Source organism: Quercus lobata, chromosome 9, assembly GCF_001633185.2.
Source record: "Quercus lobata isolate SW786 chromosome 9, ValleyOak3.0 Primary Assembly, whole genome shotgun sequence".
Taxonomy (NCBI): domain Eukaryota; kingdom Viridiplantae; phylum Streptophyta; class Magnoliopsida; order Fagales; family Fagaceae; genus Quercus; species Quercus lobata.
In genome coordinates this window covers 29,310,097-29,337,064 of record NC_044912.1, presented here as the reverse complement: position 1 = coordinate 29,337,064, position 26,968 = coordinate 29,310,097, and the positions used below count along the sequence as shown (strand labels likewise).

The window sequence follows — 26,968 nt, the reverse complement described above, 5'->3', positions numbered from 1 at the left end:
CCAAATGTTATGCATTTTCTGGTTAAGTACTGTCACTCTTGTGCCCTTGTAGGATTGTTTCTAGATGCATATACTTAGTGTATTATGCATTGGTTGAGTATTGGGCATACAAGAAACTTGCATTGTTCTTGTTTGCTTATATGTTCAAGTGTTCATTCCAAGTGTGAATGAGCATTGTGATCACTACCTTGTAGTGATTACTTATTTGATCAAGCCATAGTTTGTTTCTTAACTTCATCCTTGCTTGATCACCTTATGCCTGTCTCATATGCATTTCATGTTTTCTGCATACAATGACCATGGCATAATTTTATGTTTCAGAAGTTTCATGCTCATATGATTCAAGTGCTTCACAGTTTCTAGAATTAGGTGTGAGTGAGTTTTGCTCAACTGTTCCCAACTCACATTTTAAGTCTAGAGTCTGTTTTAGGGTTTTGTCACGGAATAGCCAAAGGGGGAGATTGTAAGGTTGAATTTAATCAACCATCTTGTTGGCTTTATTCGGTGCCAAATTTGCTTGTATTTCAGCAATTAGTAACCCTATATTTAGGTGGGTTTGTTGTAAGGGTAGTAAGTGAGATAGAGTGATTGAATGCTCAAGAGTGTGCAAGAAAACAGAGTCTCACGGCTTGATCTTGCGGGTGACTCGTGGCTTCAAGCCGTCAGAAGCAGCACACGTGCCAAGCATGCCAGAAGTTGAAGCGTCATGCTAGCTGGAGCACTACAGGACAAAATAGGACAACTGGCCGTTCTGTTATCGCGCGACTAGATCTCGCGACTCAGTCAAGCCACGAGTCCAAGCCGCGAGCCACCCCTGTTTTGAAAAACCTAACGTTTCACATTCTTTTCTCACCCCAGTATAAATACCCCTTATACCCACAAAAGAAAGAGAGCTTCCAGAGAGAATTTTGAGAGAGAAACTCTAGAGTAAAACAAGATCGATTCATCTACAATCTTTACATAAGAGTCTCTTCAAATTCCTCAACTCTCTTCCTCTCCATTGTCAAATCCTTGAGAGGCATTTTACCAAAACCTTTTTCTCACCATATCCATTACTGTGAGAGGGCTGTTTGGTGTTCTGGGAAGCAGTTAGGAAGGAACCAATTTACATTGGTTGATGCTATGGTCAAGTAGCGGAATCCGGGAAGCTAGAAAAGAAATAGGTTTGGCGCAACCTTGTTGGAGCAAGAAGCTTGGAGGGCTTAGGTGCACTGGGTAGATTAGGCTTGGAGGGTCTATTGCTGTCCATGTATCCCAACTACATTTTCTAGTGGATTGTTTACCGCTTGGAGGGCGGCGGAGAGGTTTTACGCCGAGGGCTTCGGTTTCCTCTTCGATAACACATCGCGTGTTGTCCTTGTGTTTGCATCTTCCTTCCCTTTTTATCTTTGCCTTTTATTATCTGCTGTGGGTTGTGATTTTAAATTGGCTTAGAGTGTTTACCAATTCTGTTTTATAGCTTTTGTTCATTTTCTGCACACTTGTTGTTTGACATAAAACTTGAATTGGTTAATTTGTAAATTGGGGGTCTAAATGTTCAAGGGTGTTTTTACACTATTTGAACTTTCAAAATAGAGTAGGGATAGACTTAGATTCAGGTAGAGAAATCCATCTCCAATACTGAGGAGTGCCACCCCATATAATGCAAAGGTCCCTTGCAGTAAGAAGGTAACATTTCTTTCCACTCGATTTGTCCAAGAAAAAGCTCTGTAGAAAGAAAGAAGAAGATCAGTACAGATCTGGCCACAAGCATACATACAACCAAATCTTTCATATTTTGAACATCGAGATAGAAGCTCCTTTTATGTGTGTGTGTGTGTTTTATTCTGTTTTTCTATTCGCAGATGGCGCTATAACTAAATTCATTCAAGAACTGACCCCTTTACTTCTTTTCATTCAGCAAATTCAGAAACAGAATTAAGTGTTCCAGAAGTGGGAAAGTAGGATGACAGTTTGTAACATAGTAATTAATTATTAAGGGATCGATAGTAGCACCTTTTTAGTGTCGTCAATTAGGATGGGCTTATCGGAGAGGCTGAGGTAGATCTTTTTCTTTGAAGACAAATTCAAGATATCCGATGATGATGATGATGATCGAGCAATGATGGCTTGATAATCGGATGGCAAGAACCTCTCCCAGGCAGCGTCGGACTCGGCAACTGCACGGAATATGGGCGAAACCGCACACGCTCTGCAAGCATCCTTAGGACTCGTCAATGAAAATATGTCTGATATGCATCCCTCTGGTAATACTGATATGTCTGCAACGAAGGGTGGACCATTTCTTTCTCCTTCTCTCTCTTTTTCCATAATTTTCTTCTCCCACGTTTCTATCTCCCTCACACTTTTTTTTCTTTTTGGCTTTAATTGCTTATTGCTTAACGGTTAAGTTTTTTTTTTTTTTTTTTTTTTTGATGGGAAATACTTCAAAAACTTTATTAATCAATAGAGGTAGCAACTACATCCTGGTTGAGAGCTTGTTCAAGGAAACAAGGAGTCTCTTCAACGAACGGTTAAGTTTTTGTTCTCTCTACGGTCTGATTTTTTTAAGTGCTTATTGCTTCATGGTTAAGTTTTTGTTCTCTCTATAGTCTGATTTTTTTTAAGAACCAGTAAGTTGCCCGTTCAATGCACGGATAGTTTTGTAATATTTTATATAAGACGGTATTAGATAGTGTTATACATATATTATAAAAAAAAGTAAACTAAATTAGAGTAAAGAAATATATACATTTTGAGATATTAAAAATTAATTTAGTAGTTTCACTACATATTTATAGCCTTTTCAAGGTAAGATTTAAAAAAAAAAAAAAAAAATCATGAAACCAAAAATAAATGCAAGAGTAACGGGGACATGAAAATCAACTAATTTATGTTGTGTTCACATATTTAATACTATGAAATAAAAGTATGCCGAACTCTCTCACTGTCTTTCACTCATCGATAGTGCGACGTTAAAACATGATGTGGGTAAGTGTGTATGCATGTGTCTTATAAATGATTTAAAACCATGGTAGAATATGGCTTTACATTGCATACCAAGTATTCTCTCTATTTATATACCCAAAACAAAAACTATCCAACCAAATGACCCAAACCTAAATTATATTTAATCCCCTAATTTAAAAAGAAAAAAAAAATACCCACAAGGGTTTCAGCGTCTTGATGGTGGTGGGAGGCCAATGTGACGGAGGTGGCGGCCCCTCAGATTTCTCTTTCTCTCTCTTTCAAACGTTTTGTCAGTCTCAGGTCTTTAATTTTGGTAATATATACAATGCATTTTATTTAACAACCCTCAACATTTTTGTGTCTCTCTATCTCTCTCTAAGGCCTTATCTAGTTAGTTATTACCATTAGTCCTTAATTATTATTTTTTTGCTTTTTTAAAAATATTAAAATGGTGGGTATGTTAAAAGACATGAAAAAGAGAGAAAGGTGTAATGTAAGCTTAGGAAATTAATGAGAGATTAATGAGATAACAGTAAAATAAGTTAATGTAAACTTTTGAGTAACAGTAAAAAAAACTTAATGAATGAGGTAAAAAAATGTTAAATGCAAAATTAGAGTGTTACTTGTCAAGACCTCATGCACTTTTGCATGAGATCTCTGCTTTATATATATATATATATATATATATATATATTGATGATTATTCCTTTAAAACTTCTAATCACTAGTTAGGATGAGTTTCAAAAAACTTTGTGATAAGACTTTATCATACGTACAAAATAAGCACAGATTTTTTTTATCTTTTTTTTTTTTAAAAAAAAAAGGATATTGCTATTGTGTTCATCCTTATAAGAATTTAAGCATAGATTAAATTTTCATTATTTATGACAATTTTTCTTTGATTCCTTTATAATTTATATATTGTATTGGTTTAAATGAATTTTTTCTCAAGCTTTCAAATGATGGACTTTAGATAAGATGATCAATTTTTATACGCCAAGCATTGACTATAAGTCTTGTACATGGAACGAATCAAGATAAGAAATTAAGAATGTAAGGATAAGGGCCCAAAATTATATATTGGGCCTTGGGCCTTATCCAAGGACGTTGGCATGTCCGAGGAGGGATAAATAGTTATGAGGGATCCCAGTTTAGAGTCTCGTAAAAAAGAAAGGATTGGAAGCGGTCCAAGGAGGAATTCCTCCTCGGATATGACAAATATGGCTCAGATATGTATTCCAACGATGAAAGTGATCTTCATAGAAGTTTCAGTGATAGGAATGTGCCTCATGAGCATACGAGAAGGAAGGGAACCCAAAAATATCTAAAGGAAAGCTGCTCCCACCGCATTAAATGCACTGCAGCTACTTTTCTGGTCGCATTTATGTGGAGAAGACTCCTGAACAGTGCTGCATTGGCTACCGCAACTCACAGAGAGCCAGAGAGGGTGTCTGATGGGACGAGCATTCGAGTAAGGGCTCAAATGATCAACAAGTGTAGGGTCGAGATGGTCCAATGGGAGCTATATAATGTAAGGGACCTTCCTAGAAAGGGGAGATCAGAAAATTAAGAGAGAAACACTGTAATAATCTAGAACCAGGCTTGTAATAGAATTTAAAAGGCAATACCTAAGAATTAGTCTCCTCGGACTTGGCCGAGGACCTTTTTCCTTAATGAACGTCTATTATCTTTCTCTCTTTGTCATCAAAATCTATTGGTTTGTTGCTTAATTCAATAAAACCCAGTTTTCCAACTCATTCTCTACAAATTTGTTGGTATGGGTTTTTTGAGCTTAAGTCCATACACCCGTTGGGCTAGGTGTTCAAATCAGGTCCTTACAAAGAATATGGTTCATTTTGGTTGGCCTTAGCTTGATTTGTCTAGACATCAATTTTCTCTCTTGCCGAAAATTTGACTTATTTTAGGCAGAAGTTTCCTTGATTATTACTTGCATACAAAATTCCATGATCATTAAATTGGAATAGGACCTTACTGACCTAACCAATTGGAATAGAATGAAATTTCTTCCCATCCACACTAATCGTTGTGTACACTCCAATTTTTTTTTTCTGCATCTCATAATGATATGTTGTGGAAAGGTGTCATCCAAGTCCAACATGATTGAGAGTTGTAGTTAAGACTATGGCCCAAAAGCTTTACTATTCAATACTTTGCGAGAAAAATTAAACACTCATTTGATGTAACAGGAGACTATGGAATTTGACACTGTATACATTGGGATTTGTTCTTGATGTTGTGAAATTGTTGTAGGTACTAGAAACTCTAGTTTGATTAATTGGCAAGTCATGTTCTTTAAGCGTGAAAAGTCTACAATGGAAAACTTTTAGGTTCCTACAATAAATGTTTTGGAGAGAAAATTGTTAGCTCCCTCATCCCATCGGGACCCCCCTATTTATACAAAGGAAAAAGGGTCCAATATTCCAAAGTGTGACTTAGTTACATGGAATTTTTGTGCAATTGTGCCTAGATTTCTTTTAAAAATTTAATTATAATTTTAAACTCTAATTTGGTGATTTTTATATGATTTTTGTGGTTTGATTTTGACTTAGTAAAGACATATTAGCCAAAAGAAACAAAGGTAGAGCTATTAAAGAAATCTATACTTTCAGATTGGCAATTACCGATGGCCAATGCTGCATTATCATTTGTGTTGTGGTATGAATAAGCGGTATGTTGTTTGGGCGACTAATTGAGGCAAAGCAATTAACCATATTAAAAGGGATTAGCAACTTTTTTTCTTTCACCTTTACCATTTGTGGTATGTATATGCCTTTTTCACATATGCTCAAGTGAAGTACCCATTAGGATTTCCCTTAATTATGATAAACCTATTAATTTTTTTTAAAGGATGTTCTATATGTATATTGTTAACACGTGGATACGACTTCCTTATAAACAGTTTCAAGAGTTTGCATAAACACATATAACATTCTGAAAAATGTAAAGCATATATCAATCTCATTCTGGAAACATCAACATTGATCTCATGCTTATAACATCAGGTAACATCTTCTTTGAAAACATTTCCTGTAAAACATGATTTATGATCATTAGCTTGCAAAGCATCATCAATTCAACATATAACTGGGGTTCCATACACCATTCATGAGAATCATAACTTCCATACTGAAAATGCCTGCGCAGATCTCATAACCGAACATAAATTGTGAAACTCATGAATCTAAAGCTAAAACTATCATAGTGTCAAACATATTATATATATACTGGATCATAATCATTTAAATCATTTTCATAAACTTAACTACCCGACCCTTAGGCCTAGCCATTTATCTGGTTATGCGTCCCCTAGGTACAAACATCAGGGTACAGTTCATCTGATTCTATGTCAGGTACTCCTTGGCCTATGCCGAGTACAATGTTACTTTGACTTGATCCATAATAGAATATCTTTTCATTTGAAATTCACTTTCTTTCTAAAAACAATCTTTTCTTAAAAGTATTTAGTTTCCTTGATAATCATTTCCTTGAAAAATCCATTAGTCACAAACAGAAGTTATAAACATCTTGCATATCCACATGATTTACTCTCCATATCTCACTATAAAACATACGTATAGTTTGACAAAAAACGTGCATAATTTCAAAGAAACATAAGCATAATCATGTTTATCAAAAAGCTTTGTTTTGAAACACATGTTTACAAAAATATGGGCTGCTAGACCCTCATATCACAATCCCTTACCTCAAGGCAATGCTTTTGCTCGTAGTGGAGTCCCCTACTGGTTCTGTCCTGCTCCAAAATAAAAAACGGCCAATTTCATTATTAAACACACTATTCAATTCATGGAGTGTTCTACTCCATAATTTCGTTATTTACACCCTCAAATTCCTATACCTATTAATTCTTCACCCTAACTAGGCCCCTAGGAATTCCTACAACCATCCCAAATACAACCAAACACTCAAACATGCAGTTACCAGATTAAACATCAAAACACACAAAACTGTGCACTAATCATTGAAAACTATAGTTGCAGGGCTTATAATTTTTCCTTTGTGTACTAAAGAGTAGAACCAAGGGTCATTAACATTCATCCATACTCTATACATACTAAATAGAGCTCCCACAAATTTACAACTCAATCCATTCACCCTAACTTAGGGGTGGCAAATGGGTGGGTTTGGGGTGGACATAATTGGATTGGGTATATAAAACTCATTTATCCATTAAAACCCATTTAACTAATTACTTCTAACCCAAACCCAACCCAACCCAACCCAACCCAATTATAATGGGTAAACCCCAACCCACCCAATTACCCAATTATCAAAATTACCAAAATGTCCATAAACACAGAAAATAGAGGAATAAGATAAGAAACCAAGTGGTCCACCGTTTGGTTGCCAAGAAAATTTAGAAAAATAAGGAAATGAATTTTGAAAATTGGATTCCAACTCGGCAATGTCGCCCCATAGACCATTTCTATGCATACCCAACGCTTTCAATTGTTGTAAGTTCCAAATTCCGGTCGGAAACCCATTGTAGAAGTTGTTTTGAGAGAAATTCAAGTAATTCAATCCCCAAAGATCGTTAATCCGGGCCGGGATCGGGCCATAGATGCTGTTATTGGATAGATCCAAATGCTGCAAAGCAGTGATCGTGTCGAGAACCGGCTCGACTCGGCCGTTGAAGTTGTTTCCAACGAGGCTGAGGTTTCTGAGTGCTTTGAGTTCAGTGAAAGCGTGAAACTTCAACTCGCCGACGAGTGCGAGACCTTTGAGGACGATAGCGGTGACATTGCCCCAGTTTGCATCGTCGCCGCCTTCGCAAAAGACACTGTGCAAGGCAGAGGGAAAATCATTGGCGTTTAACGATGCAACGGTAGCCAAGTCCCAAGACAAAACGGCACCATTGGGGTCACTGTGGATCCCTTTCTTGAATTCGAGTAAGGATCAGAGCTCCAAGTCTGAGGCGGAGTGAAGTAGTGGAGGTAGAGAGAGAGTGAGAAGAAGAAGAAGAATAAGAAGAAGTGTGAGTGAAAATGGCGGTCTAGGAGCTCTCTTTTAATGCTTTTGTTAAAGATATTAACGAAATTGGAATGCATTTGGTTGCCGAGAAAGTTAGGGAAACAGAAATAAGAAAATTAAAGCCTAATTTTGTCTGAGGGCTGGGTTTTTTTTTTTTTTTTTTTTTTTTTTTTTTTTTTTTTTTTTAAATATGAATCACTGGGTCTAATTGGTTGATGTCCATTTAACCCAACTAATAATTTGGTGGGTTTGGGTTCAATTAGAGTGAGTGAGTTTGGGTGGACAAATAGATTTGGGCTTACTTTGCGACCCCTACCCTAACTTGAGAAATAAATCCCCAAAGTTAGGTGGTACAATTCATTCTTACTGCTTTATCCAGCAATGTGCAACTTACTTCCAAACTTCAATTGAGTACTAAAACACATCAACATGTCATGCCAATTTACAAGGATGCTACCCTATATGTCTAACACATGCCATAAAATTCTGAAAGCCAGATTCTAAAGCTACAATTTTACAAAAATCATACAAGCTAGTACACTCAAATCTGCCCCAACAGATTTGAGGTCTAGATAGAAATTCCACTGCAAATTTTATACTCATCCAATTGGCTTGGGACCAATATCAAGTTCGATAGAATTGCAATTTAGTGTATCATCAATGTCACTTAGTGCTAATAAAAGCACAAATTTTACTAACCCTTTGTTGGCCTGATCTCGATCCCTTCAACAATGAGGCCAGTCTTCACGTTACCAGCTTCTACCTCTGTAAGTCTAATCTGCAGTTCATCATTTTCTCCTCCCTCATTGAAAAACTGACCCAACTCAATCTCTAACCATCCATCTTCTCTCTGCTTGGGATGAGAAGCATGCTTCTGCGGCGGAGGTACAATCTGGTCTTACTGGTTTGGCTCCACGACAGACTGGCCCAAACCAACAGTTTGTTGATGAACTTCACCACCTCCAGTAGTTCCAACTGAAGCCCTTGGAGGAGGGTCATCAAATCCATAGGCTCTTTCAGTCCTTTTGAACACAAGGTAAGCAGCATAGTTTGTTTTCGCCTTTTCAGAGATAGCATGGAAGTACTCATCCTGCCACTGATGTCAAACCACCACACAAAACGAAGTTCCGCTCCCTCTGGGAACCTGTTTGATTTTTTTTTTTGGGTAAACCACGATATAATAGACCTGTTTGATTTTTACATGTACACAATTAAGAACTAGATGAAAAAAGCCTAAAATTAAAAATAAAATAAAATAAAGGAGTACTAAAACAGAATAGATACAGACCTGGATTCTTCTGGTAGAGAAATCCAATTCCAATACTGAGGAGTGTCACCATTACCCCATAAAATGCTCAGCTCCCTGGCTGAGAGAAGGTAACATTTCTTGCCACTCAATTTGTCCAAGAAAAAGCTCTGCTAGAAAGAAAGAAAGAAGATTAGCATAGATATATATATGGTTCTATTCAGCATGGTGCTGCTTTCACTGGCCACAAGCATACATTCAACAAAATGTTTCATAATTTGATCTCAGAGATAACAGCTCCTATCTGTGTTTTTTTAGTTTTTGATTCTGTTCCTCTATAACTAAATTCATGCATGATCACACATAACAAATTCAAACCAAACACAATTTCGAGAGTCCATAATGAAACCAACCCACCCAAATATTCAAACCGACAGATCAAAACATAAAATGGGATGTAAATATCAAAACCCACAAACCAAACCCAGCAAAAATGATTGTATCTTGGAAGCAAATAACATAAGATATCATTAACAGCTGAAACGTATGTACTTTTGTAGCTCCATCAATGAGGATTGGATTATCGAAGAGAGAGAGGTAGAGGTGTTTCAGAGAAGAGAAATTCAAGGGAGTCACAGATCGGGCGATGATGGCTTGCCAATCAGACGGCAACATTCTCTTCCAGACAGTGTCTGACTCGGCAGCCGCACGGAGCAGAGGATAAACCGCACAGGCTCTGCTGGCGTCCTTAGGAGTCGTCCATGATAGTATGTTGGCTATGCATCCCTCTGGTAACTCTGCAAACCCATTCCTCTGGGAAAGAGAAACCATGATCGCTCACTACTCTGTTTCTGTGGCTCACTCTCACACTCAAAGCAATGAGAACAAGAAGCAAAGTGACTCAACTTTCTGTAGACGTGTGTGGAGCGAGGACAAGATGATTAAAAAAATACAGTCAATAGACGGACGGAGACTTTTCAAGATACTTTTTAAAACCGACTCTGCCTCTTACAAGCAGGTGGCCCACACTAGTGTATTAGAGATTTTTTCTACTTCCAATATGTTTGGTAAATTGTAATAGAAAATAGTCATTCTTTATAAATAACTATTCTTTAAAATGAGGAATAATTATTTCTCTAAAATGGATGTAATAACTATTCCTATGGTTATTTAGTAATTTTATTATTTTTTTTATTATAGAGAATAATCATTCCTTATGAATAATTATTCTTTAAAATGAGAAATAATATTTTTCTAAAAAGGATGTAATAGTTATTTTTTAGTAGGTGTATTAATTTCTACAATTAATATATTTCTAAATAAATAAACTTTCCATATGCACCTAACAATTATGAAAATAAAAAATTATAAAAAATAACTAATCTTTCTTTTAAATTTTAAAAGTATTATTTTTTATGAAATATAATTATATGAGTAAGATATTTCCTAAAATATATTTTAAGTTTGATTTAAAATGTTTTCATTTCATTGTCTTCAGGGTTTTATTACTGTGTTGTCACCAAATAAATGAATAGTAATAAACATTACATTACGGTATTTTGTATTCTTTGTAATATTTATTCCTATTCCTATGTAATTACCGTTACAGTCTATCAAACGTGCTTTTAGAATTTGTTGTGAAAGTATTATAAAATATTATAGACGTAACATTTTTCAAATAAATAATAAGTTAATACTAACCAAGTTAATTAGTTTTAAAATGTGACCGCATTAGCCTAAATCTTAGGTGTTGACTACATTTTACCCAATAAAAAATAAGATTAAAAACAAAAAAAAACTATATCAATTGATTAGAGCCATTAACCCATTTTTTATTTATTGAAGGATAAATTACTATTTTAGTCCCTAAACATTACCAAAAATTCATTTTTCATCCCTAAACTATTGAAAAGTTCATATTTCCTCCATAAATTATTGAAAATGTTTTCTTTATATCCTTAAACTTTACTAAAAGTTTGTTTTTCATTTCTAAACTATTGAAAAAGTTCTTTTTTCATCCTTATTTTTGTCTCTAAACTATTGAAAAACTCTTTACAAAGTTTAAGGAAGAAAAAAGAACTTTTTAAAACTTAGGGATGAAAAACAACTTTTTGTAAAAGTTTAGGAACCAAAATGGTATTTTCCCCTTTATTGAATTATTTGTGTGAGTTGTTATTATTGTAATAGAAAATTAAAATTTGCATTTTCTTTTTCATACTGTACGACATCGAGATCTCAAGACCCATATAGGCCCTTGGGCCCAGGCCCAACGGGAACAGCCCCATTGCCCTAAGCCCTTCTTGGATCTGCCTTAGCGCAAAAACCAATTTTGGGCCTTGAATTCTGATGTGTGCTCGGCATAAGTTTTCCCGAACAAGCGTATTAACCGTGTCCAGGTAAATCATGATATGCTCGGTAAACTGCATTACCGAGCACTATCAACTAAGCTGGAACCAAGTTCCAAGGTCATAATTGTTGCACCCCCCTCTCACCTAAAAATCCACTTAAATCAGATAATACTGGACCTTCAATAGCACTAACAGATGCTGAAATCATAATCTCACCACTAACCTTGGCTATAAATAGCAGAAGTTTGGAAGGAAGAGGAGATTTAGAAAAATAGAGAGAAAACAATCAAGTGAGAAGAAGAAACTGAGTGTTGATTTGAGTCTCTCTGCCGAGAACGACCCAGAGTAGGAAATCCTCAAGTCCACTACAAATAAATTGTGAGCCCAAGAGAGTTAAGGCCCAACAGCCTCATTCCTGGTTCCCACAATTGGCGCCCACCGCGGGGCTCTCCTACGAAGCTGTGGTTCGACCGAGACTCAAACAAGGGAAATGTCGGAGGAGCATTCAGGAGGGCACGCACCGAGCAGTTCCATAGGATCTTCTCAGAGATCGACGTGGAGGGAGAGAAGGCAGAAACGGCGGGAAGATAGGGGGCACCCTAGAGGAGAGGAAAAGTCCGGATTGGGAGAAGGGTCGGCCCAGACACACCGAACGGTTTCAGGCGTCTCGGTGCATCGGCAGTATGATGATAGAGACCGGGAGTTGGAGCAGCTGCGCAGATTGGTAATGGATTTGGAGCCAGAAGCAAGGGGTCGGGGCCAAGAAAGGAATCGCAACCCCCAGCAAAGGAGAAATCGGGGCGAGGAGGGCTCCAGTCGATCTGGTACGCAACGATTCCGAGACCGATCACGCTCTCAAGAGTCACACCGGCACTCCCGGGAGCCACGTCGTCAGCGGGACCGTTCACAGTCTCATGGATACGGTGACCGAGGGTCAGAATCGCCGGAGGAACGGTAGCACCACAATGCCGCCATGGACGCCATGAGCCGAGCCTTACGGATGGCTGCCCGATTGCCGTTCTCCGATGAAATTGAACGGGCCCCTATGCCGAGCAGATTCACGCGACCGCCATTCAATTCCTACGAGGGGAAGACAGACCCCGTGGAGCATGTCAGTCATTACATCCACATGATGTCTTTGCATGCACACAATGATGCATTGATGTGTAAGGTATTCCCCTCAAGCCTCTGCTCAACGGCCCTGAGATGGTTCAATGGGTTACTGAAAGGCTCCATACATAGCTTCGCCGAGCTAATTTAAGAGTTCGGCAGTAGATTCGTGACATGCAGCCGAGTGCAACAGCCGGTTGATGCGTTACTTTCCATGAAGATGAGGGTCGGAGAAACCCTTCGGAGTTATGTCAGCCGATACTGGGAACTCTACAACGAGATTGGTGGAGGGAATGAAAAAATCACGGCAAGCACCTTCAGGATGGGGCTCCCCGAAGACTCTGAATTACGGGAGTCGTTGATGAAGAGACCCCCCGAGGATATGAGGCAACTGATGAGACGCATAGAGGAGTACAAACGCCTGGAGGACGACCGGCTGCAGAGCAGGGGGAAAGCTCCATTAATTGGGAGATCTCGGCAAGTCATTGTACTGACAAAACCCAAAAAAGACTTCAGAATGCAGGAACCAGAGGTGCAAGTCGAAGGGGTTAATGTGGCGTTTAAAGAACCTATGCACAAAATCTTGGAGCGGATCAAGAACGAGTCATTCTTCAGGTGGCCAAACAAAATGGGGGGTGACCCGTCTCGGAGGAACCAAAACCTATACTGCACATATCACAGAGACAAAGGACACACCACCGAGCAGTGTCGGGTATTAAAAGATCATCTCGGGCAGCTAGTAAAGGCAGAGTACCTGAAAGTTTGTAGTAGACTCCACTAACCGAGAAGCCGGACAGGGCGTCCAACAGAAAAGGAACCCCCTCCCGCCTCCACTGGGGGTAATCGAAGTCATCCATGCTGCACCAAGAGGAACGGCAGCAGCAAAAAGGGTATTAACAGTGGCTTGCACTAGAGGAGATTCAGCCGAGAAGAAGTAGAAAGTTGAACAGCTGACCATCTCGTTCGGAGAGGACGATTTGGAAGGAACGGTCCAACCTCATGACGATACTTTGGTGGTAACAGCTCGGATAGGCGGGTTCCTGGTGAAGAGGGTAATGATCGACCAAGGGAGCGGGGCTGACGTCATGTACCCGGACCTCTTCGAAGGGCTCAGATTGAAGACCCAGGATTTGGCGAAATATGACACGCCGCTGGTCTCATTTGACGGGAGAGTCGTAATTCCCGAGGGACAAATCTCTCTCACGGTGGACATGGAAGGCAAGGGAGTTATAGTTACCTTCATAGTAGTCCGATCATTCTCACCGTACACTGCAATTCTGGGAAGGCCGTGGATTCACGCCATGAAGGCTGTTCTGTCCACCCTCCATGTGAAGGTAAAATTTCTCACTGAGTATGGAGTTGCCGAGGTGAGGGGGAACCAACAAGTGGTGAGGCAGTGTCTTGTCGTCGCGGTCAGATGGAAAAATGAACAGCTCGGGCAAGCTGAACATGCCGAGAAAGAAACTTCATAGCAATTACAGAAGCCCCGAGGGGAAACGGGGGCGGACGTGGCCGAGGAGGTATTGAAGGTTAGAATTCTTCCAAATACTGACAGGTATTTCCAAATAGGTACGAGCATGAATGACCGGGAAATGGTAGAGATTTTGTTTATTCCTTTTGCAGAACGTAGATGTTTTCGCATGGAACCCATATGAAATGCCCAGCGTAGATCCCGAGTTCATTGTCCACAAACTCAACGTGGACCCATCATTTCCCCCGAAGAAGCAGAAATCGAGAAGAGCATCAAAAGAACACGTCGACGCAGTAAACCTGGAGGTCTAGCGGCTGAAGGAGGCCGGAGTCATAAAAGAAATATTCTTCCCGAGATGGCTAGCAAACACTGTCGTAGTGAAGAAGAAGAACGGCAAATGGAGAGTTTGTGTGGACTTCACAGACTTGAACAGGGCGTGTCCCAAGGACCCATTCCCAATGCCCAAGATTGATCAACTAGTAGACGCCATGTATGGGCACCCGAGGATGAGCTTCCTGGATGCCTTCCAGGGCTACCACCAGATTGCCTTGGCGCCCGAGGACCGAGAAAAGACAGCATTTATATCCCCGAATGCAAACTATCACTACGAGGTCATGCCGTTTGGATTGAAGAACGCCGGAGCCACGTACCAGCGAATGATGACGAGAATGTTCCGAGAAAAAATTGGATGCACGGTTGAAGTTTATATTGACGACATGGTGGTAAAAAGCAGAAAAGAGTCACAGCATACGGAAGACCTCCGGGGAGTATTCGAGATACTACGGCGGCACAAATTGCGCCTGAATGCTGAGAAGTGCACTTTCGGAGTGGGGGCTGGCAAGTTCCTGGGTTATCTGATCTCTACTCGGGGAATAGAGGCTAACCCCGACCAAATAGAGGCCGTGAACCACCTCAAGCCACCAAGCAATCCTAAGGAGGTGCAAGTGCTCACTGGAATGTTAGCCGCTCTGAACCGATTCATCTCCAAGTTTGCCGATCGCTGCCGGCCGTTTTATCAACTTCTAAAGAAGTGGAAGGGGTTTCGTTGGGACGAGGGATGTGATGAGGCTTTTCGAGAGCTGAAGGAATACTTGGCAAAGGCGCCAAGGTTGACGGCCCCGGAGCCCGGGGAGGATTTGTTTATGTACCTCTCAGTCGCCGAGCATGCCGTAAGTGCTATGTTACTAAGGGACCAAAGAGTACAAATGCCAGTATATTACATAAGCAAAATCTTGGTAGATGCCGAGACAAGGTACCTGCCTTTGGAGAAGTTAGTTTTAGCCCTGGTACATGCCAAATGGGGGACTCGGTTGGGATCGTCTGACATAAGATACCGACCTAGAAGCTCGGTGAAGGGACAGGTTCTCGCGGATTCCATCGCAGAATTCACACCCAAGAACGACGGCAAGGTAATCTGTAGTGCAGAAATTCGCCCGTGGAGGGTATTTGTGGATGGCGCTTCAAACGCTCTGGGGGCCGAGGTTGGTATCGTCATAATCACCCCTGAGGGCATACGATTGGAACATTTCTTCAGATTGGGATTCAAAGCCTCAAACAATGAAGCCGAGTATGAGGCCCTACTGGTCGGTCTGAGGGCCATATTGCATATGGGCGCGAAAGATGTTGAGATTTACTCGGACTCTCGGCTGGTTGTTTATCAGATCACGGGAGACTTCGAGGCTCGGGACTCTCGAATGAAAGCTTATCTGAGTGCGGCCAAGCAGATTATTGGTCAATTCGGAACAGTAAAGGTGTCCCAGGTAGCTAGATCACAAAACAAACACGCTAACTCACTTGCCACGTTAGCCTCATCGGCTACCGAAGACACGTCACGACTAGTCACAATAGAACTTATAAGGGAGCCAAGTATCAGTGTGAAGAGTATCCCCGACCAGGCAAGAGTAGAGGTGGCGCAGGTAGCAGTGGCTAATCCGTGTTGGATGAACCCGATCATAGATTTCCTCGCCGAGGATAAAGTGCCGGAGGATGAAGACGAGGCCAATAAGATTCATCGGGTAGCTCCCCGGTACTGGCTGTCTTCGGACCACAAATTGTACCGAAGGTCCTTTGCAGGCCCTTACCTTTTATGCTTACATCCCGAGAAAGTCAGAGAGCTTCTGACTGAGCTACATAAGGGGGTGTGTGGCGGCCATGTTGGGGGATGATCTTTAGCACACAGAGCAATGACCCAGGGGTTTTGGTGGCCGCAGATGCAGAGGGATGCCGCTGAATATGTTCGGAGCTGCGAACAGTGTCAAAAGCACGCCCCTTTGATCCATCAGCCTGCGGGTCGTCTAAATCCCGTGATCAGCCCGTGGCCGTTCGCACAATGGGGGCTTGACATCCTCGGACCATTCCCCCGAGCAACGGGGAACTGCCGTTTTGTGTTGGTGGCTGTAGATTACTTCACAAAATGGGTGGAAGCTGAGGCCTTGGCCAATATCCAGGATACTGACGTGAAAAAGTTTGTATGGAAAAACATAGTCACAAGGTTTGGGGTGCCAAATTTGCTAGTAACAGACAATAGGCTACAGTTCGACAGCAAAGCTTTTCGTACCTTCTGCAGCGAACTCAGTATCAGGAACAAGTATTCAACCCCGGCTTACCCACAAAGCAACGGCCAAGCTGAGGCAGTGAACAAGACTATTTTGAATGGAAGAGCTACCCAGTGTATTGTGGGCTTACTGCACGACCCCCAGAAGATCCACGGGGGAGACCCCGTTTTCTTTGACGTACGGAGCAGAGGCAGTGATACCAACCGAGGTGAGCTTATGCAGCGCACGGGTCGCAGGGTTTGACCCCGTCCAGAACGGCGACCTGATGATGGAGCGTTTGGATTGGCTAGAAGAATGCAGGGAGGCCGCGACCATACGGCTCGCCGAATATCAGCAGAAACTAGCCCAAAGATACAACCGAAATGTAAAGGGGAGGGAATTCAGTGCCGGAGAACTAGTGCTAAGAAAGGTTGTGGGAAACATGAGAGACATAGCTGCAGGGAAGCTTGCTCAAACCTGGGAGGGACCATACAGAGTTACAGCCATCGCGGGTGCAGGGCCCTACTACTTGGAAGACCTCGACGAGAGACCGCTTCCCCGGCCGTGGAACACCAACAACTTAAAGAAATTCTACGCATGATCATCCGTGTAAGCCAGAACTTGTATTTCGCTAAAATCAAGATTATGATGAACTTATTTGTATATGCTGTTTTTGGTTCCGTGACTGCACACCAAGAGAATTGCAAATAATATCTGTAAGGACAGAAACCTGGTCCTCGGCTCAATCAAAATCGCCGAGCAGGTGGAAACCTTATAACTAATATTTCAAAGGACAGAAACCTGGTCCTCGGCTCGATCAAAATCGCCGATCAGGTGGAAACCTTATAACTAATATTTCTAAGGACAGAAACCTGATCCTCGGCTCGATCAAAATCGCCGATCAGGTGGAAACCTTATAACTAAAATCTCTAAGGACAGAAATCTGGTCCTCGGCTCGATTAAAATCGCCGATCAGGTGGAAACCTTATAACTAATCTCTCAAAGGACAGGGACCTGGCCCTCGGCTCGACTAAAATCGCCGGGCAGGTTGAAACCTTATCACTAAAAACACCAAGGACAGAAACCTAGCATTCGGTTAATCTCAATTCGCCGAGCGAGTGAAAGCCTTATCACCATCAAAGAATAAAAAGATAAAAAAACCAGAACATCACCCTCGATAGAATCACAATCACCGAACATACGGGAACCCTAACTCTTTACAAACGCTAAAACCATTGGCGCTCTCGGATTCTCCAAAGCACCGCGCAATAGGTTTTGGGGGTATCATTCCATTAAATGGCCAAAACACTAGCATGATCCAAGCAAACATACAGATAGATAGAAATTCATTCAACAGGTTAAAACAGTTTACCAATCAAACAAATAAAGGTAATTATTCGTTCACCACATCCCGGTGACATAGGCAAATAAACCAATAGTTTGAAAATGCGATAAAAATAAGGAAAAGCTTAAAGGGACTGTAAAAAGAAAATCAGCTGGAGGGTAGGGTCGGGCCGGGTCCATCGCTTCTGGCTGGTCGGTCAGGGGGAAACGCGAGTCTTCACCGAGAAGCTCCTACACAGTTGGGATGCTGATGGCTTCCATGTCCTTTAGCTCGGCATGAGCGTCAATTTGTTCAACCAGCTCCCTCATGCTTGCCATTTCCTCCTCGTCAATAGCAGCCGGGGTGTCCTGGACGGCAGCAACAGGGCTCGGAAAGGGAATTTGGCCGGGGTCTCTCAGGTGCGAATCCTCGGGAACACCCAGTGCTTGGAGAGAGGCGAACCACCCGACCTCAAAACCCAGGTTCCGAGCCTGAGCCACTACCGGTTCTGCAGACTTCTTGGCATCAGTGAAGCCTTCGTTATACCATTTTTGCTCTGCGGCCGCCAAGGCTGCCCTAAGGTCAGCTAACTCCTCGGCGTTGGCAGTATTGAGGCTGATGGCTTCAGCTAACTTGACCTCCGTCTCATTCTACTTGGCCAAGAGCTCCGCACACCTCTTTTCGGCCAATGCCCTGTTCTTCTCCGCGGCAGCAGCCTTCTTCTCGGCGGACTCAGCTACCTTGAGCTTTTCCTTCACCGTTTTGGCCGCTGACTCCCGCATTCCCTTTTCGCGCTCGACTTCCTCGGCGAGATCCCGTGTCCGGCTGGCTTCTATGTGAGCCAGTTGGGCAGCCTTGCAAGCACAAAAGTTAATAAAGAAGCAGAAGTGAATGTATGGGAAAAAATGAATAAACTAAGTAATTATCGCAATGGTGTGCCACTCTAACCGGCGCCCCACAGACTCCTCAGATCCCTCCTCAAAGGCATGCACATCCTCGGGAAAAAGAAGACCTTTGGCCAAAGTTTGGGCAATACGGCCACCCTTGCCCTTCTCCCACATCCGAACACAGGCGGTTGAAGGCAGCGGCTTGCCGTCCAATAAGAACTTGGGCTTCCACGCTGGAGCCACTTGGGAGGAGGACGCAACCCTCGTACCAGCCTAGGTTGGCGGCTCACGGATAATGATTCCCCCTGTTGGTTGGGGAGGAGTCTGGATGGCGGCATCCCCCGGGCCCGTGGAAGGTTGATCGGTTACCTTCTGTTTCTTACGGGCCCATCCAGCCTGAGAAGAGGGTGGAGGTTGAGGCCCCTGGCCCCGGCCCTGAGAAGGTGGGGGCTGGTTGGGCTGTCGTGCACCGGGCACGAAACGGTCAATGGTCATGACTTTCCTTGACACCATCCTTCCGCCGGGATGGATAGCTTCAACCGACAGGGCAGCTGCTTCAACCACAGGTTGCTAAGTCTCGGCCGGGGGATTCTCGGGCTGCGGCTGCTCTTGAACAAGGCCCTCTTGTTGGACAGCTTCGTGGGCTAACTCCCTAAGGCGCCGAGACACCCGTTCCGCGGACTCGTCTCGCAATGGGGCTAGCTCGTCCGAGTAGGTGAAGCGCCGTCCAAAATCTCTCGCCTCCCCGGTTGTAAGCGTCGGCGGTAGGAAATTCGCGTACTGGACGTCTATGTATGACAGCAGGGGATTGTCAACCAGAAGTGCCTGCTTAAAATTCTGCCATGTGGAGTAAACTGGCTCTATCCCGAGGATTAGGTGCGAAGCTCGGAGTTGTCCGTCCCAATGCACGTATATCTCGGAGCGAAGGATGAAGTTCAAATCCTTGGCGTGGACGGTTCTAATGTCCGGAACAAACACTTTGCCGTCTGCAAAAAAACAGGTGTCATATCAGTATCTGATTATAAAGATTTATTCCATTAAAAGAAAAGGAAAAGCGGAGGAAAACAGTTAGATCAAGGGATTGGTACAAACCCACTTCACGCTGTGAAAGGGGGTAAGGGACGTCCCCGGCAAACCAATTGCCGCGCACTTGAACGAACTCCCCGGCGAAGTTCCTGTTCGAATCAGGCAGGCATGATATCAGCCGTACCCGATTATCTCGTGCCTTTAGGTAATAGTTGGTAGCTTTGTTCCCACAGAGTCTATACATATGCTTAATGTCATGGTAATTTAACTGTAAATTAAAAGTATGGTTCAACCTACTGACACAGCTAACTACCCGGTAAAAGTTGGGGGGCAGCTGGTCGGGACACAGCCCGTAGTACCTAAGTGTATCAGTCAAAAGGGGATCCACGGGGAACCTAACCCCGCCTTCTAAGATTGCCATTAGAGGAAAAAAGGCTGTATCAAATCCTCGGTGGAGAGCAATATCACTCTCGTGGCAGTAAGCCACATCCACGTCATCGGGAATACTAAATGTGTTCCTAAAGGTGGCCAAGGCATCCGGGGACTCTAGAAGGTAAGAGTAACCCATCTATAACACCTAATGCTATGAAAGGGAACTTGAAGAAATAAGCTGAAGGAATAGAAAAAGGAAGAAAAACTTACTTTGGGTTCTAAGGAGGAAAAGAACACTGGGCAGGAGAGTAAGCACACAAAGAGTTGGTCGGTAGAGAGTAAGCGTGAAATATCAGAGATGGAGGAAAAATGAGAGAATGTTCTATGGGGAACTATTTATAGAGTCAGAAAGGGGGGGGGGCAAAGAAGCGTTTAATCAAGCAGTAAATGGGCACGATTTACGAATGACCCTGCGGATGCCAAACGTAACCAGTACGCGCGCCGCTCCGGTTCACGAAGCGTCAGGCAATAATGACAACTGTACCTGGCGCCGCGAAACGGCGCATCTGTTGAGATGAGCATTAATTAGGAACCATAACCACGATTCCCAGGCCATAAAAGTCTCCGAGGTCAAAAGGCTCGGCCAACTTCTTAATTCTTCCCGGCAACCGGGTATGAATCAAGGGGGGGCCTAATGTACGGCACCGAGATCCCAAGACTCATATAGGCCCTTGGGCCCAGGCCCAACGGGAATAGCCCCATTGCCCTAAGCCCTTCTTGGATCTGCCTTAGCGCAAAAACCAATTTTGGGCATTGAATTCTGATGTGTGCTCGGCATAAACTTTCCTGAACAAGCGTATTAACCGTGTCCGGGTAAATCATGATATGCTCTGTAAACTGCATTACCGAGCACTATCAACTAAGCTGGAACCAAGTTCCAAGGCCATAATTGTTGCACCCCACTCTCACCTAAAAATCCACTTAAATCAGATAATACTGGACCTTCAATAGCACTAACAGAGGCTGAAATCGTAATATCACCACTAACCTTGGCTATAAATAGCAGAAGTTTGGAAGGAAAAGGGGGTTCAGAAAAATAGAAAGAAAACAGTCAAGTGAGAAGAAGAAACTGAGTGTTGCTTTGAGTCTCTCGGCCGAGAACGACCCAGAGTAGGAAATTTTCAAGCGCACTACAAATAAATTGTGAGCCCAAGAGAGTTAAGACCCAACAGCTTCATTCCTGGTTCCCACACATACACATGCTTTGATTTGTTTTATCTGTGTTGTCTTAAGTATTTATATTTACAACAAGTGGCATTGAATTTGGCTTTCTTAAAAGGTCAACAACATTTCGAGTAGCTTCTTAAACTTTAGGATCTGTTTGGAATCCGCTTATTCTGCTATCTGGTTAGTCGGTGCGAGAGAGGGGGCCGCCGGGAGAGGGGGGGGGGGGTGGGGGTAGTAGTAAACTATTTAGCTTCCCTGTCCCTCCCCTGGGGATCTTATAAAAAATTCTCTAAGTATTAGTAGTAAACTATTAATAAATGTAGTAAAATGTTATTTGCCCCTCTTGACAAACAAACAACTTTTTACTAGTTATATATATGTATTAGTTAACTTGTGTTTGTGTTTCAAAGAAAAATCCAAATTTCAGACCTATCTTTTGGCTTCCCCAATTTTAGATCTCTTGATCAAACAAAATCCCAACCTAAACTTCCAAACTCCAACATAGATCAATAAAAATTCCCATGAGCAAACCAAACACAAACCCAGGTAAATGAAAATTCCCATGAGTAATCACTGAACACCAGCCTAATTTTGAATAAAATTAGAAGGTGTAATTTGTAATTTAACCTCAGACTATGCATTTCTAACCCTAACACGATTAGGTCAAAACCAAACCCATTCAAACCATTTAATTTGCTAGGCCAACTCCTGAAATAATAATAATAAGTAATAATGGGTTGGCTAGTCCCATGACTTGATTTTGCTTTATCTGTGTTCTCGGATGTTCTCTCCAGAATGGACCTCTTTTTGGCTTTTCAAAGCTGCATACTTCACTACCCTTCTCATCATTTCATTATGGGTAAAAAAATGATATTACAAGTAAACTTCTAATGTTCAAAATTTTGTCAATAAAGCAAAATATTAACACAATATAAGTATGATAGTACATCAATGCCACTTAATGCTGATAAAACACAAATCTCATTAATGCTACTTAGTGTGCATTTGGACCTGGATTAAAATTATAAATTATTTCACTATTCAGTTTATTTTTGCTACTATTTATGAGCTTATTGCACTTTTTGGTACTATTTATGAGTCTCATTGTATTATTTCAACTAACTTTACCTTTATTTACAGTACTTATTAAAGTACAAATTTTATTAACCCTTTGTTGGCCTGATCTCCATCCCTTCAACAATGAGGCCGCTCTTCCACTGACGAGATTCTCCCTCCAAAAGTCTAATCTGCAGTTCATAATCATTTCCTTCCTCATTGAAATACTCACCCAACTTAATCTCTAACCATCCATCTTTTCTCTGACTTGGATGCGAAGTGTGTTGCGGCTGCTGTGGCGGTACAATCTGGTCTTGCTGGTTTGGCTCCACAGCAGGCTGAACCAAAAAAACAGTTTGCCTACAAACTTCACCTCCTTCAGTAGTTCCAAGTGAAACCGTTGGAGGAAGGTGATCAAATCCATAGGCTTCCTCTGTCAACTTGTACACAAGGTAAGCAGCATAGTTTGTATTTGGAGACAGCATTGAAGTGCTCATCTTGCCAAAGATATCAAGCCAACACACTTTTAAAAGTTCAGCTACCTCTGGGAACCTGTTTGATTTTTGCATGCACATAATTAAAAACTGGATGAAAAGCCTAAAATGAAAAAAGAAGTACTAAATAGAGTAGGGACAGACCTGGATTCTTCAGGTAGAGAAATCCAGTTCCAATACTGAGGAGAGCCACTCCATATAATGCACAGCTCCCTTGCAGCAAGTAGGTAAGATTTCTTACCACTTGATTTGTCCAAGAAAATGCTCTGCTAGAAAGACAGAAGATCAGTACAAATATGGTTCTATTCAGCATGCTGCTGCTTTCACTGGCCACAAGCATACGAACAACCAAATCGTTCACAATTTGTACACAGAGATAGAAGCTCCTTCTGTGTGTGTGTTTGTTCTGTTTTTCCATTCGCAGATGGCGCTATAACTAAATTCATGCATGATCATATAACTAATTAAAACCAAAAAGCAATTTCAAGAGTCCATAGTGAAACCAATCCACCCAATGTTGCTGCTCCCAGGTAAATCAGAGCTACCAGGTTATTATTTTCAAAGCTGTTAGCCATACGAAGAATAGAAGATTAACTACTGAATTTCAGGGGGGCTAGCATAGATGCAATAAGTATGTGAAGCAGAGCCTCACAAAACGTAGGATAATGATATATAGAAAGCTCAAAAGCTAACACACTAAAAAATTTGTTGTAGTTTTAGCATTACCCTTATGATTTGATAAAGAACTAACCATATCATATTTTCAATGTTAGTGCGTGGTTTTGACGGGTGATCACACCCTAATAAGGTTATAACTCTTGGTATTGATACGTGTCTGTTTATACAGGTTGTGTCTATTCTCATGGAGTGCAAACTTGCCTATAAATATCACATACACATTAATGCACAAGACCGAATTCTGAGATCTCTGCCATCCACACAATTAGGATCAACATTCAAGAAATGACCCCTTTGCTTCTTTTCATTCAGCGAATTCAGAAACAGAATTAGTGCGTTTGGGAGGTGCAAATCGCACGTTTGTGTTTCAGATTTTTTTTTTTTCTCTCAGCCGTAACTTTTTTACTTCTCTTATGTGAATAGTATTCTTATGCAATGTTTATGAATCTCATAAACTACACTTATCAACCACTTTTTCATTAAAAATAGGTCCCACAATACTATTCACACGTTTAAAAATTATTTTGCTATAATATTTTTCAATTTTTAATTATAACCAAACGGAACCTTCATATTCTAGAATTCAAACCAAATAAATAAATAATTAATAGTTGTAGAAGTGAAATCTAGGGGTCCGTAAAATTAAAAACACGTGTAAATAGTGTACTTATTATTAATATTTTTAAATATTTAAACAGTATATATTCAGTATGTAAACAGTACATACACGGTTTAAATTTTATCTCTCTGGAAGTCATCATAAGCGGTTTGAAAAAAAAAAAAAAAAAAAAAAAAAAAGGGCAAAACGCCAGACACCATACGCAGACGCGCAATCTAAACCGCACCTAGGAGGACAGTTTATAACATAGTAATTAATTATTAAGGGATCGATAGTAGCACCTTTTTAGAGTCGTCAATTAGGATGGGATTATCGGAGAGACTCAGGTAGATCTTTTTCTTAGAACACAAATTCAAGGAATCCGATGATGATGATGATCGAGCAATGATGGCTTGATAATCGGACGGCAAGAACCTCTCCCAGACAGCGTTGGACTCTGCAGCCGCACGGAATATAGGAGAAACCGCACACACTCTGCAAGCATCCTTAGGAGTCGTCAATGAAAGTGAAACTATGTCCGATATGCATCCCTCTGGTAATACTGATATGTCTGCAATGAAGGGTGGACCATTTCTTTTTCCTTCTCTCTCTTTTTCCATCATTTTCTTCTCTCCTGTGTTTGTCTCTCTTTCTTGCACTCTGACATGCTCCCACTTTCTCTTCTTTCTTTGGCTTTAATAATTGCTTATTGTTTAATGGTTAGTTTTTGTTCATTTTTTTTTTTAAATACTAATCGTTGACCTATGCTTTCGCATAGTTTTTTATTTTTTATTTATAAATTTTGCAAATATTGTAAGCACACACATTAAAAAAAAAATTATATTAATCATCTAAAAATATATATATATTAATTATTATATAGAGAAGTATTTATAATGATTTCACCTAATCCTATTTTAAAATGTGGATGATTTTTTTTACCTCCTTGTTAATATAACTTGTACATGTCAAAATGTAAAAAATTATTAAGTGTACTTGAGGGGCATGGTAGCAATACCGTGTGTTTGGCAAAAATTATATTTGCTAATTTATTTTATTATTCAGTTTATTTATGTTACTATTTATGGATCTCACTATACTTTTTCATACTATTCACGGATCACATTTAGGGATGGTCATGGGTAAGGTATAAGTAGGGTATATCCATACCCAACCCAATTAATTTATCCATAGATACCCAATTACAGTACTCAATTAGTATCCATATCCAATTGTTACCCAGTTTGTTTACCCATAGATAGGGATGGCCATGGGTAGGGTATGGATCGGGTATACCCATACCCTACCCAAAATATTTGTCCATGGATACCGAATACCAATACCCATTAATATCCATACCCGATCCTTACCCGGATCTATTATCCATGGATATCCATACCCTACTCAAAACCCATTTAAAAAAAAATGCATAGAATATCATACACCTACAGACCTACCAATCAATAAAGCAAAAAAATTTGATTTTTAAAATAAATAAAAAATCACGAATATACATATTATCAAATTTTTGCTGAAAAAAAAAAAAAAAAAAAAAAGTAGAAGAAGAAGAAGAAGAAGATACCATTGTATCTCACTCAGCTTGCTCAACAAGACTAGCCAAGTAAACCAAATGTTCTCCCTTTCTCCATAGCTTCGTTTCTCAGCTCTCTCTCTCTCTTTTGGAAGCCTTGTGATTTCACCAATTGCTTTCTGTGAAATACGGAGCAGAGAACCAGATGTGTCTCTTTCTCAACACCATGGCTTTGTGTCTTAAGAACCAAATGCCGAAACTGTAATCGCCATCAACAACGGCTTCACAGCAAGCTTGCGTAATGGAGAAAGCTAAGTTGAGTTTGATCGACCATGACCCACTCCAATCACCTTCTCTCGCTGCTCATGTACATCACAGAAAGCTCCGATCCTGTTCTCTCTCACGATTTTGAAGACTGACCTTCTCTCTCTTTGATTACATTCTCTCTCTCTAATCATGTTCTCTCTCATGACTGTTGATTTGGGTGATCGAGGTTTTTTTTTTTTTTTTTTTGGAATGGGTTTGATCTGATTGTGTTTGTGTGTTTGAGGAGAGGCAGAGCCGCAGAGAGCTTTAAGAGAAAGAAATTTAGGTTTTTTTTTTTTGTACGGGTCGGGTTTGGGTAATATCCATACCCTACCCGCAAAATTCGGGTAATATCCAAACCCTACCCAATTATCTTTACCCATAAAAAATCGGGTATTACCCGGAACATTTGGATCGGGTAGGGTGGGATATCCATTACCTAATGGGTATGGCCATCCCTACCCATAGATATCAATACCCTACCCAAACCCAATTTTTATAAAATCACCAAATATGCTCAAAAACCACTAAAAAGACCAAAATATCGTCAAAATCTCTAAAATGAGCAGAATACCCATGAAATCTCTAAAATGGCCAAAATACCCTTGATATCTCTAAAATCACCAGCTATGCTCGAAAACCACTAAATGACCAAAATATTTCAAAATCTCTAAAATGAGCAAAATACCCATGAAATCTCTAAAATGACCAAAATACCCCAAAATCACCAAATATGCTCAAAAACCACTTAAAATTACCAAAATACCCCCTAAACCTAAAAAATGACTAAATACCCACGAA

At 41.0% G+C, this 26,968-nt stretch overlaps 2 protein-coding genes across 3 annotated transcripts in view; both read right to left on the bottom strand.

The window, feature by feature from the left end:
* The window catches only part of LOC115961538 (putative F-box protein PP2-B12), a 46,457-nt gene extending 21,462 nt beyond the window's left edge, over positions 1–24,995 (bottom strand). Inside the window, exons 1-2 of the mRNA XM_031080510.1 lie at positions 24,633–24,995; positions 23,199–23,320 (exon numbers count right to left, since the gene is read on the bottom strand). Of these exons, the coding sequence (XP_030936370.1) occupies positions 23,199–23,320; positions 24,633–24,953 (443 nt within the window). The 5' untranslated portion in view covers positions 24,954–24,995. The remainder of the gene's footprint in view (positions 1–23,198; positions 23,321–24,632) is intronic.
* On the bottom strand, positions 6,519–10,121 carry LOC115959625 (F-box protein PP2-B1-like). 2 transcript variants are annotated; one of them, XM_031078087.1, is made up of 4 exons: positions 9,758–10,121; positions 9,248–9,375; positions 8,659–9,145; positions 6,519–6,721 (listed from the first exon to the last, which is right to left on the bottom strand). In XM_031078087.1, the coding sequence occupies exons 1-3, from the start codon at positions 10,034–10,036 to the stop codon at positions 8,791–8,793; spliced, it is 762 nt and encodes a 253-aa protein (XP_030933947.1). In that variant the 5' UTR covers positions 10,037–10,121; the 3' UTR covers positions 6,519–6,721; positions 8,659–8,790. The 2 variants fall into 2 exon arrangements, with proteins under 2 accessions (XP_030933947.1, XP_030933948.1); XM_031078088.1 differs by having other exon boundaries at positions 8,659–9,103.
* Positions 24,996–26,968: the final 1,973 nt, after the last annotated feature.